Source organism: Micrasema longulum, unplaced genomic scaffold (genome assembly GCF_059751315.1).
Source record: "Micrasema longulum isolate JH-2025_06_02 unplaced genomic scaffold, ASM5975131v1 h1tg003270l, whole genome shotgun sequence".
NCBI classification, from domain to species: domain Eukaryota; kingdom Metazoa; phylum Arthropoda; class Insecta; order Trichoptera; family Brachycentridae; genus Micrasema; species Micrasema longulum.
The window spans coordinates 2,436-16,339 of NW_028280351.1; the positions used below are offsets into that span (position 1 = coordinate 2,436).

At 36.0% G+C, this 13,904-nt stretch overlaps 1 protein-coding gene across 1 annotated transcript; it reads left to right on the forward strand.

Annotated features, from left to right (window-relative positions):
• Positions 1 to 355: 355 nt before the first annotated feature.
• LOC148270905 (uncharacterized) lies at positions 356 to 12,722 on the forward strand (the record flags this gene model as incomplete). The annotated part of the gene is made up of 3 exons (XM_088242073.1): positions 356 to 526; positions 11,752 to 11,950; positions 12,572 to 12,722. Coding segments are annotated over exons 2-3 (350 nt in total), but the record flags the coding sequence as incomplete, so codon positions are not given.
• Between the last annotated feature and the right edge of the window lie 1,182 nt (positions 12,723 to 13,904).

Consider the following 13,904-nt stretch of genomic DNA (forward strand, 5'->3'; position numbering starts at 1 on the left):
TGCATTTGCCACGCCCTTAATACGTGACGATTCGGTTGTTTTCGGTTGATTCGGAGTATTTAAATTTAAATAAAACACCGTGACGAATCTCGACGTCAGAGTTGTCATGTCACGTTTTTGCAAAGACATATTTTTTAACAATTTTATTTTAAAAATCGTATATAAAAAGATTTCTCCACAATATCCATATTGATTTTCAAATACAATTGATTTTTCTAAATCCGTTTAACATGTTTTTATCGGTATTCGTAGTATGTGATAATTTCCCTGTTGTGCAAATAATATTACTATTCGATTGTCTTAACCGATTGTGTGCATCACTACTCGTATCATTTAAATTTGTATTCACGCAATAACTTGGTACTAAGCTGAATACTAGCATACTTTAGTCACAAAGATAAGTGTGTGTGGAAGGTTTATTGCTAACTGTGTCAAAATCAGCTGATTGTCAGATAGGCTGTCAAGTTTAGTTTACTGGTGTTTTGCTAAGGGATTATCTTTAACTGAGCGCGTTTCTTTAACAAGGGTGAGAATAACATTGTTAAACGTGTTTTTTACATTTAAAAAATATCGAAATTTATTGCAACAGTGAGGAAAATGATTGAGAAGGAAACATAATGTATCGGAATTCTACTAATGACAGATCATAAGCCCTGTATATGCCTTGATTTCCATGTTCCCTTCTCAAAATAATATCTTACTATATAAATTCTGTTCATTATTAGTTCATTTTCAAATAAATAAACCACCCGCGTAATATCCGACGGAGAATAGCCTATTTCACACATTTTATCTAAATCTAAACGGCAGGGTAAAATTATAGTGGATTAACATTTATTAGATTCGTTTGTACATATTTAAATTTGATAATATTTATGTTTTTGGTTTTTTTTTTGTAAAACTACATAGTTAATGATTTTAATAAAAATATCAATAAAAACGCCTCGGTTAATATTTCAAATTTAAAAATAATAATTTAAAAAAGGCTTTTTATAATTTATCCAAATATTTCAATTTTGGTGACCATTTTCAACGAGTTGTAAATAACTCACTATTAGAAAATGGAAATAAAGGTGGGGTTCGAACTTCGGACTTCTGATCCGTGAGTCCGCAACACTAGCCACGGGACCACAACCCGATTCAAATAGTATAGTAAAACTTAACAAAAGAGATTTTAATGATAATTTTATCAAAATCATTACTTCAATTTAGCGAGCACTCTGAGGTAAAAAACCTGCAAAAGGAAATCGACTGGAGATTAGTGGGTCTTATAGAGTACTGGTTATTGCGTTTGCCGGGCATGAAATAAATAAATAGTTCTAGAACAATAAATATCTTAAATGTGAAATGGGCCAATCGTGCGATATCACGCAGTGGGCTCGTGGTGTGCACGTGCACAGCGGTTCAGTCTCCGTGAATGTACTTTAGATGCCCATGATTTTCTTGCTCAGATTAACCTTAATGTACCTCACCGTAACTTGCGTACCATTGCTGTCATCGCTGTCGGAAATTTTAGGACCAACGTCAGATTCTTTTCCATCTGCCAAGGATCCTCAGAACAGGTAACAAGATCTCACTACCACAGCAAAGGCAAGCATTCAAGAAACAAGCGATGCTATCACTCCTGACTTGAGATGACATACTTGCCATGTCTGCTTAGGTCGTGCCATGACTATACCTATTGCACATTTAAATGGATTCTAAGATAGTTTATCAACAATGTTTTAGTTTGTCCAAATTTTCGTAGACAAGGACTGGATTCAACTCCCTGGGGAGCTGTTAATATCAAAATATTTTGTAAAAAAATTTAGACAATCTCAAAATATTGTTGATAAATCCACCTGGTCCATAAGGAAGTATAGAAATTGAAAAAATAAGATTTTCAGGCGTCGCCTAATATGTAGGTGAAATAATTCAATTCGATGAATCTCACCCGCATAAATAAAGGTTTCAGCGCTTTAACTTAACAAACATCAACAGATGAAAGAATTGAAGGAATATAGAGTTTCAAATATAGGCGGAATGGTTAATGTTACACAGTGGCAACTTAAACCAACCATTGACAGGTCATAAGCCCTGTAGATGCCTAGACTTCTGTATTACCTTCTCTTAAATGTTCTTCATCTCTGTTGTTCAATTCTAATGAAACCAACTGGTCCAAGAAGAAGTTTAAAAATTGAAAAATTGTTTTCAGGCGTTGCCTAGCATGTGAAATAATTCAGTCAGATGAATCTCTTCACAACAATAAAGGTTTCAGCTCTTTAACTTCACTTAAATCAACAGATGGAAGAATTGAAGAAATATGGATGTTCAAACATAGGCAAAATGGTGAATGTTACACAGTGTGTAAAGTGGCCACTTAAACCAGCCAATGACAGGTCATAAGCCCTGTAAATGCCTTGATTTCCATATTCCCTTATTTAAGGTATTCTCCATGCCTGTTGTAATTTTTTAATCTTAATGACCCCCGAGGGTGTGAAATCCAGTCTTTTGTCTATGAACATTTGGACAAACTCGAATATTGTAAATTTATTTTTTTATTTAATTACCGACCGGTTTCGTATCAACACGTGCATCGAGGTAAAATGAGGAAGTTCAGCCCTACGGGAAATTAGATACAAAAAATGTATTCTTACGCGCGGTAAAAATTAGAGCATTAAATTGTACGGCATAGTTTCTTGAAATGTATGAAAAAAAATTATAAAGATATTTTAATAAAAACGAAATACTTTGAACAACGTCACTAGTTTTTCCGAATAAACTGATGATAAAAGATGTGTTGTAGATTTCCGGTTTGAGGTGAGTCAACTGACCAATCAGCAGAACTCGCCGAGGCTGATGGATGACCTTACGTTAGAATAAAAAAAACCTTTTTTTTTTTTTTTCCTTTATTAATTACTCGGTTCGTACAGAAAAGTATATTTAAACATGAGTTCCTAGATGCTAACTGATTGACGGCCGAAATAGGAGAGAACCACAGACTAAAGATGTACCTATGGAGAGAACGAGCCTGGCGCCATGCTCCCTACGGTTTCCTCTCTCGGTAAGGCATCCACATCATCTTCCATGCATCGGCGCCATCCCTAGAAGATCCTTAATAATAACTTATATTACAATTACCATTGCTGCCCTATGCACCACTGGGTGCGAAGAAGGGAGGTGATGAACGACGATAATGATCAGTAATTCAATATTATTTCAAATATTATTATACGTATATGTAGGAATTAGGTTGTTGAAGGTTGAAGTTTCTACCCCAGTTAGAAATTGACAGAGAATACGTAGTTGCGGTTTAAATGCTGGCGTATAAGACACAGCAGTTGGTTGTGTAGCTTAAGCGTAGCAGCGATGATGGGTTAAAGAGACTGCACTTGAACTACATGCTGGAATTGAGTGACTTCGTCGAGCTGGTCTGACTGACTGAACTGAACTTATTGGGCTGACTGACTGGCGTTGAGTCCTGTGGTCTCTTTATAGACAACGTTTCTTTGTGGTTCATTTCTTCATGGTAGAGACTATGCAAATGTACTGCAGAGCAATTCTCCCGATTTTTGTGCAATACTGTTAGATATACATTATAATGTTGTATTGAATTTTGTAGAAAATTGTGGCATTGCTTTCTTCGGTCAACACACTATTTCAAGTGAAACGTTCTAGCACGTGTGTGTCATCGATAATGGACTAACAACTAACAACCCTACATATATGTAGAGAAAATCCAAAATACGTATCTCATGAGAGAGTGCGGGTATTATCCTTGCCTCTACCCGACCGAGTTTGTCCGGGGTGTGCTCGGCTACAACAGTTAAGAGGCTAGAAGAAATGCGTATTTGACTACACATTTTTTTCTATTGTTGCGCGGTATGTCGATAATCCTGAGATTATGGTGAGCATTGGTTTGTATGTTCCTGAGACAGCGTCAGCATAGGTTGTTTCATATTTCAATATACAATCCAACCTGCTGATGGTTACGCCTGTTGGAAAGGCTACCGCTATGCTGAACAACATCGCTGTGAATTTTGTTCTGTTCGATGTATCCAAAGCGGGATTCTCCTACTACTTTGACAAACTTTCATATTTGTTTTCTTTTTATAACGTACATGTGTACGCGTTAGATTTAAGTTTGTAATGTAAATGTTATTTTTTTAAATAAATAAATAAAAATTGAGAAATGCGAGGTGCGTGTGTCGAATTCGTGTGCCTACGCGCAGATACGGATTTTTTTTCTTTACACTATACCGTCTGATTTTACAGAAAATATCTTAACCAATCGGAAGGTAAGTGTTTTTCCTATCCTAATCACAAATTTAAAACCTCATACCTATGCGTAATCAAACTGGTTTTACTTAAATAAAATAAATTGTAAAGTAACTTGATATAATTGAATTTGCTGTTACGCGTCTGGCCACCGACCATGGAGATGTCCCTGTGTATAATAGCACAGCTTCAACCCAGTAACGATACACGAGGTCCTAACTAGGAAAATACTAAAATATAGAAAATAATATATTTATTTTTTTATATTCTTTTTTTTATATATTTTTGGACCCCTGTATTTAATAGCCCTACGTGTCATGTACAAGGCTAAGGTACTCGGAAAAATCGTTTTTGTTTGTCTTGGAAATGGGATGTTCGATCACTGATTTTGGTTTATTACCTTTATGAGTCCAATCACCATTGTTGCAAAGTCCAAGAACAATGGCGCGTGATAATATATTCAGGTACATACATACGTACACGTACCTACTTTCGATTTTAGGCAAAATGCTAAAGATGGTCATCAATATCATTCCGATTTCCGCACCCAGTGGTGCATAAGGTACTGCATTGTTAAACCAAATACAGTGTATGTTGATTATCTGTTACATAAGGGTAAGGTGATCAATCTTACGCTTCAGGCGCCAGTCCAGAAACAATCAAATATTGGAAACATTAAAATCTATCTAGGTATTTGAAACTCTCGACCCTTTCGATGATTTGGTTTGACGGAGTCAGGGGATTTTGGGCATCGAGGCATAAGTGTTACACAGTACATGGGTTTTTGCAAATTATTAGTAATAAGAGCTATTAGTAACACAAGGTTATGTAATAATGAACAAATAACGCGTGTCGCGACATAGTCTTCTCGCAAATGAAACAAATACGCCCGCCCTGTCACCCCCGCACGCACCGCAATGGGACAGATCACGCGCAAGATGCGCACATCTTTTACCGAACATTCGGCCGCCGAATATTATGGGCCTGCCACACACTCAACGAGTGGCATGGGAAGTAGCGAGGAAAGGAAGCAGAGACGTAGTGTGGCAACATCACTCGTCATGCCGCACGTCATGCTCCTCGACGTGCCCACCGCTCCCTATTTTGTCGGTTTTTACTAAAAATGCATAGCGCGCACGCTGTCACAGCTTCATCGTCCATTGTATAGAAAGACGAATGACAAGTGCGATTAATTGCGCGAGTAGAGCAGGGTGTAGGCGGAGAGGGCAACGCCGGGCGAGAGGGCGGCAGCGCGAGGAGCAAAGTGAGGAGCAGCGCAAGGAGCATAGTGTGGCGGGGCTATTAGGCGCTTCGGCCGAGAGCGTGGCCGAATATTCGGTAATCGGCCAAATCTCTATTCGTGGCATCTTTAGAAGGTACCGATGTCTTCTTCATCGTAATAGCCAGTAGACGCTGCAACTTTACAGTCCAATTTGCGAGGATTTAGCAAAATTTTGTCTCTCAAACGGTTTACGTCAGTAGGACTTGATAATTTGTATTTAATTTTTTGTATGTTCTTGATAAATAAAAAGAAACTTTAAATTTCCTTACAAATATATACATTTTCGTAGATAAATATCTACGTTACTTTATACCGTCTTCATCTGTACCTACCGATGAAGCTGGCGTTCACAATCGCCTCCCTGTGCCTCGATTATGAACGCTATCTTCATCTGTATATATCGAGACGGTATACTTAACTTCTGTACTATCGTATCGGTATGTTTTACGTAATCGGTATGTTCTACCTACTTGTCATATCGACATCGTATGGTCGTTCTTCTTCTTCTTTTTCGTTTTTTAATGGCCTATTTGCCTCTCAACTCGGCTGTTCTGGCCAGACATCATATGATCGAAACAAGCCAATAGAATGACCGCAAACAATTAGTCCGCGTTTTTTACGTCATTAACATTTAAAATAGTTCTCATTTATATTTTAAATAGGCTTCTGTAATAAAAAATGCTCACTTCAAAGCGATTTTAATCTCCAATAAATCCCAATTCAAGCAAAAAATGCTCGCTTGAACATGAATTTTGCATGAATTTTGGAAATCACCTAGACGGTACGCTTAACGATCGTCTGTATGTATCTACCGATCGACTACAAAGCCGGCTCCTTTAACGTCTCGATACATACACTCGGAAAGATAGTAAAACAAATGGAAAAATATAATAACTAAATTCTTTTCTTTGTTTTATTAATGTGACAGTTATGTCGAAATTTAATTCGACTTCAAAACTTACTTATTTCTTTCTTAGTTTTAATAGGCTTTTAAGAAAAAAAGTGCCAACCCCAAAACGATTAAAATGTTTAATAAATCATAATTAAAGGAAAAATTATTCGGTGGAACCAAATTTTTTACACTTTTAATGCGTAGATAAACGTATCGAGGGGTTCTAGACCCATCGGTATAAAACGATGTACTTACATCAAAACTTGATGGTGGGGGTATTGTACCTTTGTAGTCGGTCGGGAGACTTTTATCTTCAACTATGACGTCATACTGAAGCCATGTCATTTTAGAGCGTAGATATGTGTACCGTGACGCGTACGCGCTTCTCCTTGATTCATATCGATGTACCTTCCCAAAACTTGAAGGTAGGGGGTCGGTTCTAATATATCTTTATAATCGCTAGAGGGAATTTATCTTCAACTATACCGTCGAGGTGAAGGTATGACGTCTTTATCTTCCCATCATAATCGAGGCCCTGCTGAGACAGCTTGTTTTAAAGTGTCAAGACTGCCGGTGAACAACTGTAGTTAGAAACGTTTGCAGTAAGCAACTTGAATCTAAAAATACTTTTTTTATAATATGACAGTTGCAAATTGTGATTTTATTTACAGGAAAGCCATTCAAAAATACCATATATTTGTACCTACATAGGAGGTACATAATATAATGAAAGTAATATTTACTATAAATTGATATTTTCTGTGGTTCTGTGTGATACAACAACCCTCATCCATAAAATCAACTCAAACGATGTAACTTCGTGATATAATATATTATATAAATATATTATGCATTACTTTATTATACAATTAATTTAAAAAATAAATAAAAATACCACTGTGAATGAGGAACTTCAGCCCTACGGGAAATTGAATACAAAAAATGTTTTCTTACGCGGGGTAAAAATTAGATCATTAAATTGTATGGCAAAGTTTCTTGAAAATATACAGAAAAAAAAAAAAAAAATATTTTGATAAAAACGCACTACTTTAAATGACGTCACTGGTTCATGTGAATCAACCTATGATCTGAGAGCTATGGAAGATTTCCGGTCTGCTTGTCGCTTCTGGACCAATGGGAAGAACTGAATGAGAATAAGCGGAAATGAACCTCTGACGTTACACTCCGAGTTATTTCAGAAATACTCAACTTTGAAAAATCGTAGCGCCGATAATACGATATATAATTTTATTTTTTTAAATTTTTTTACTTAGTTTAACAGTCTTTTAACAAATAAAAAATTCAAAAAAAACCACTGAACTTCCTCATTCAGTCGATTTTAGGTATTCAATTGAAATGTCAAGTGGCCGCATTGTTCTAGTAATTAATAGTGCTAAAAACGGCCGCGTGGAGCGCTATATGTCCTGCAATATGACGCATGAAAGTAATTATGGTCTTATGTCAAAAGTACCATCTCAAAAAAAATAGTCCTTAAGAAAAAATGTATGAAATACTGTTTTCCAAATCAAGAATCTTCAAATAATTTGTGTAATCTGCAAGTTTTTAATCTAGGAGAATAAACCCGCACTGGGGTTAATACATTCAAAATATAGTATACTTATTTGTATGAAAAAATAAGCTGGAATAATCGGCTAGTTTCTTGGCTCACCGCAGGCGCTGGGCGCGCTTTATTAAAATTTATATTTATATTAGGATGAAAATACAAACGGTGGAAATGATTTAAAATTAATGATAATTATTTATTTGTTTTCTGTAAATAAAGTTACAGTAAAACATTATTATGGTTGGTCAAATATAATGGTAAGCTGCGCATAATCGCTTCTATACACGGTTCGCCCCTGTAATATGGGTATACATGTATGTCAGTGTCTCATTAGTAGAAAATAATATGTTAATATGATGTGCGCTCGTTACTAAACTTGTTACTGACTCCACTAGACTTGCTAATTGAATTACATCGATACATCGCGACTTTGAAGGTATTAGACGAAGGAACAAAAGGTTTCCTACTGCACTTGACTTACTAATCAGTATTCATATTTATAGCCATATTACATTCGTTGTAATTCTGCATAGGTAGATACAGACTGTGCATAATACTGCACGCTGCACTCGATAAAAAAGAAAACAAACGCTGTAAACATAGAATTAAAAATAGTCCAGAAGGAGCGTAGAATCATATTTGAATACATCGGACTGTGTCCAATAATTTCCCCACTATGCCATACTTTCACGCAGCGTAATGTTTCTTGATGGTAACGTAAAAAAGAAGCAATCTGTTAATTTCTCTAAAAAAAATTTGTGCGAGCGGAAATATTGGCTGACCCAACAGAGTAGATAAGTAAAGTGTCATTTAATAAGAGTAATTGAATGAATGAACTTTAAACTGAAAATATAAAACAAATTTTATTTTACATAAAACGTATATTTTTATATCATGTTAAATAATATTTAATGTTTTGAAAATAATGTCGGTCAAATATCCACCTAGCAAAGTAGGATTAAAAAAATTACTACCCTGGCAACACTAACGAAATTTCCATTTTGTTTCTTCGACAATCTGACAGATGGAAAAATAATTCAATTTTTTAGTAATGCATTTGTTATATACACATTAATTTGCTAATTACACATGAAATGTGATTGCGTCCTGTTTCTTTAAGATCCTAGCAGTATTTCTACACTTTAAAAGGACAACACACGGCATAGTTGATGATCGACAGATGAAAGAATTGAAGGAATATAGATGTTCAAATATAGGCAGAATGGTGAATGTTACACAGTGTGTAAAGTGGCCACTTAAACCAGCCATTGACAGGTCATAAGCCCTGTAGATGCCTAGACTTCTATATTACCTTTTCTTAAATGTTCTTCATCTCTGTTGTAATATGTTAATATAAACAGCTCCCCAGGGAGTTGAATCCAGTCCTTGTCTACAAAAATTTGGACAAACTCAAAATATTGTTAATAATAAATATAGTGTAATTAAAATGCACAGTACAAATTATATCGGAAAAAATATTTAAACACACTTCAATAAGTGCACAATTCAATTTATCAATATAAACAATAAATCTTGTTATTCATAAAAATTCAAACAATCTACACAACTTCGCATTTTAGTTGTAGAGTAATTGACTTTGAAAAAAATATATTTAAAAAAAAATCGCATTAGTAAAATTAGTAAAACGCAACATTTTAAAAATACAAAATAATGAAACAAATATTTTAGTAAATAAATAACACATTTTCCTAATCCATTGTATTTTTTTACATATACACAATCCTCTAATCCAACATCGAATTTTAAAAAAAGATAGCACATTTGGTTAAAATTTAATACAACGTTTTTTAAAATCAACATCCCGTAGATTTTAAATGCGTTAGTCTGAGTTTTCTCAACGCGCCAGCTTAAGTTAAACCACCAGTATGATTAGTTATTTTATATTATGTATAATTTTTATGTGACAACATTTACAATAACAATATTATGTGGAAGGCAATTGGACTTTATGATACGTATTTAGATTATTATTGTATCTTATAAATTTTTAAATGTCTGTTGGCTTTCTAATGAAATAAAATAAAATAAAACATGCAAGTACCTACAAATTTAAAAAAATATATATTACCTGTTAAAAAGTCACTGTTCGCCGCTGCTTCACATAAAATGTGATTTTAATCAGGTACTTTTATCAAGCTACCGGCATATTTTAGGAATGTAAATGAGGTCTAATAAAATATGAATATTTCCGTGTCTTAAGAATGTTGTTTTTTTTTTTAATTGTTAAATACCTTCACTTCCACGTTACTTTTTGATGAGAAATCCATCTATTAATGATGATAATCCTCTTAAAAGTTTTAACAGACGAAATATAATTATATATATATTACTTAACCCTTTCTGCAAGGGTATTTATTCAAATATTCACGAAATTTAAGTCTGTAATTCGAATCCTACGATTTCCCACCAAACGCGTAAAATATATATATTATTTTTCGGGAAAAAAAGTTTTAAAAAATATCCATTAACATTGTACGTTCATTAATTTCTAAATACTCTTCATACTTTATTTGGCGTATCTACCTACCTACTACTACCTACCAAAATTGAAAAGCGACGAGTTTATTTAAAAAAAATGGTATCCATAAGTAAGTTTTTTATTTCTTCTTCATATATTAGTAGTCGGCATTATGACGAAAAGTTCGTATTTTAGTTTGGCACCTGGCTTCTGGCTGTTTAGTTTGATTCGAGGCAAATTTCTCTAGTCCTTACAAATTATATTTAAGCCAAGTTTAAAATACGTTTTACTAAAATTAAACTTATATGATTGAATGGACATACATTTAAAAGATGATACATAGAGATTCATTGCTCATTAATAATTAATTTTAAATAATTTATGAAGTACAAAATATATTCAAAATTCAAAAACACATTTTTTTTCAATAGTAATTATCGCGATCGACTAGTCGATCTAACAAAAATGGTCTAACAAAAAACACAAACATTGAAAATATTTTCAGGTGCCGCATATACAGTATCTCAGTGAAATAATTCAGTCAGATGAATCTCACCTACATCAATAAAAGTTTCATCTCTTTAAAACCTTGCAAAAATCAACAGGTGGAAGAATTGAAGAAATATGGAAGTTCAAACATAGTCAGAATCGTACACAGTGTATAGATCGGTTATGTTTAATTTTTTTTATTTATTTAATTTAATTTATTTTTTTGCTCAACAACAGGCCAGGGGGCCCAATTGCAGTTGTGAATTACATCACCGATCACCCGGGCTTGAGAAAAATTACATTAAATTTTTGTGTTCTCACCGGAAATCGAACCCGGAACCTTCCGTGTGTGAGTCAAGCGTCTTGACCACTACACCACGGAGGCCGCCGTGAGTAGTGTGCAGACTCCAGAGCAAAGGTCTGAGGATCGAATCACGTCCTACCACAACTTGTTTCTCAATAATTTCTAACACAGTTATTTACGACTAAAAGAAAATGGCTCCAAAATGGAAATATTTGGATAAATCATAAGAATGCAAATGTATCATTTTTTACATCATCATTCCCTTTCCGCGCCTAACGATGCATAGGTCACTGTATTGGTAGATCAACTGCAGCGTATCTTAATCATTATTTTTGTTACATGAAGGTAAAATGATCAGTCTTAAGCTTCACGTTCCAGGTCCTAAGACCTGTAAATGCCTTAACTTCCGTATCGCCTTCCCTAAAATATTCTCCATATGTGTTAATCAAATATATGTCAATACGTATGCGTATTATATTTCCAGATGTCTTCACCAAACACCAAGAGGAACCTGCGGGTGCTAACGTACATGTGCCCCACTCACCCGGTGCAGCTGTACGAGCTGATCATGGAACTCCTAGAGAAGGCGCTGGACTGCCACTGTACCCTGATATACGAGAGTAGGGGAGCAGGACCACTGGAAGGAAGAGATGATCCTTTCGAAGCTGATGAAGCGGATATAGGTTAGTTACAATTATATTTGTTCAAGTCAATTTGTTTGAAATTGTTGATTATTTTTATATTGTTTTTTTCTTTGTACTTATATTTCAACGCTTATCAATTCATGGTTTGGCTCTTCGTTCTCACTCTCAAAGCACCCTCTTATTCCCATCCATAATTCCTTCTTTTCTAACTCATATTATAGTGTCCATGCAGCTTGACTGTGGAATAATTTCCATCCCGTATCAAGGATGTTTCTACAGTAGATTTCTTTAAATTACGCCCTAAAAAACATCTAATTTCTCTTCCTTAACCTCTCCTTTTCCTCTCCCCTTTATTGTCCTTTTCCTATTGACTAGTATCGATATTAATTTATTTATATACACATATTGCTTATTCTATTTTTGTGCATAAGGTTAGGGTGTTCTGTACTTTAATTCATCACTAATTGAGCCCTTGGCCTGTTGCGGTTTAAAAAAAACACTTTCACTACTTTAGTTATCTTAAGAAAAAAAGTCATATATACACCATGGTGTGCAGTGTCTCGATACATTTCTACTTTGATTTTTTTTAGAAATGAAGCATTTTGTTTCTATGGAAATTAAATTCAGCTCAATGTATAATAATTTGATTCTCTTTTCCAGCGTTCATGTCTGCAGCCTCTTACATGAAGCTGCAAAAAAATAACAATGAGTTTGTTGAAATCCTTCCCGTCACTCCAGTTTTCTCTCACCCAAAAAATGTGAACCAAGAATCCGGATACTATGCTGACATCATCATCCATAGAGACAAAACGTGAGTATATTTTAACAACTATCGTAGGTACTAAACCTGCTCTCGTGATTATGGAACTCGAATAAGGGTATCATTTCTCAACAGGGGGTCATGAGCTGGTATATGGGGGATCTCAATTTGTCAAAAAGGGGCAAATAGCTGTACAAAATTAGTTTATTGAATAATGAATTTGAAGTTAATTATCTCCTGGAAAATAGATTTATTTTTATTTTTATATTAGATCGCAAATATTTCATTTTGAGGGCCATTTTCAACAAGTTGTAAATAACTCACTATTTGAATATGGTAATCAAGTTGAGGTATAGTGGGTGTAACCGACCCGTTACAGGGGGGCTGGCGGCTTCGTCTCCCTGGTTCCACTCAATCGGCCCATTCGGTGTAAACGGGAGGCCTGTGAGTCCGGCGCACCGAGAAAGCACTGACCGCTAAGTCAACCTCAGTAGCCCTGAAAAGGGCTTTTCAACGGGTCCTGTTGGTGAAAAGAGGCAAGCGCAGTCAGAGCAGTCACGGCGGAAGCCAGCAGCGAAGCATGAAGTCCGACGGGAAGCGAAGGGCGCGGAGGCGGAGAGTAAAGCTAGGGTTTCCAAGGACAGCGGTGCCCGTATCTTAAGCTAGGGTTTCCTAAGACAGCGGTGCCCGTATTTTAACGGCCGTAGTGAACGGTGATGCAGTGGACACCCGTCGTAACGGTGACTAGAGTGTGGTTTCCTAGGAAAACCATTTAACACCGTTTCCCTAGGAAACCACTCTCTAGTCGACGTTACGACGGCTGTCCACTGCATCACCGTTCACTACGGCCGTTAAAATACGGGCACCGCTCTCCTAGGAAACCCTAGATTTAACGGCCGTAGTAAACGGTGATGCAGTGGACAGCCGTCGCAACAGTGACTAGAGAGAGGTTTCTTAGGAAAACGGTTTCGACAACATTTATTAACACCGTTTTCCTTGGAAACCACTCTCAAGTCATCGTTACGACGGCTGTCCATCGCATCACCGTTTACTGCGGCCGTTAAGATACGGGCACCGCTGTCCTAGGAAACCCTAGCTTTACGCACAATACAACTGCCTTGAGCGAACTGATCGCTTATCATAAAGCGCCCGCGGCGCACTGCCCGACTGCCCGACGCCCGAGCGCGCGGCCGCCGCCGTGTACGCAAGCCGCCGCCGGGGAGTGGGGGTACA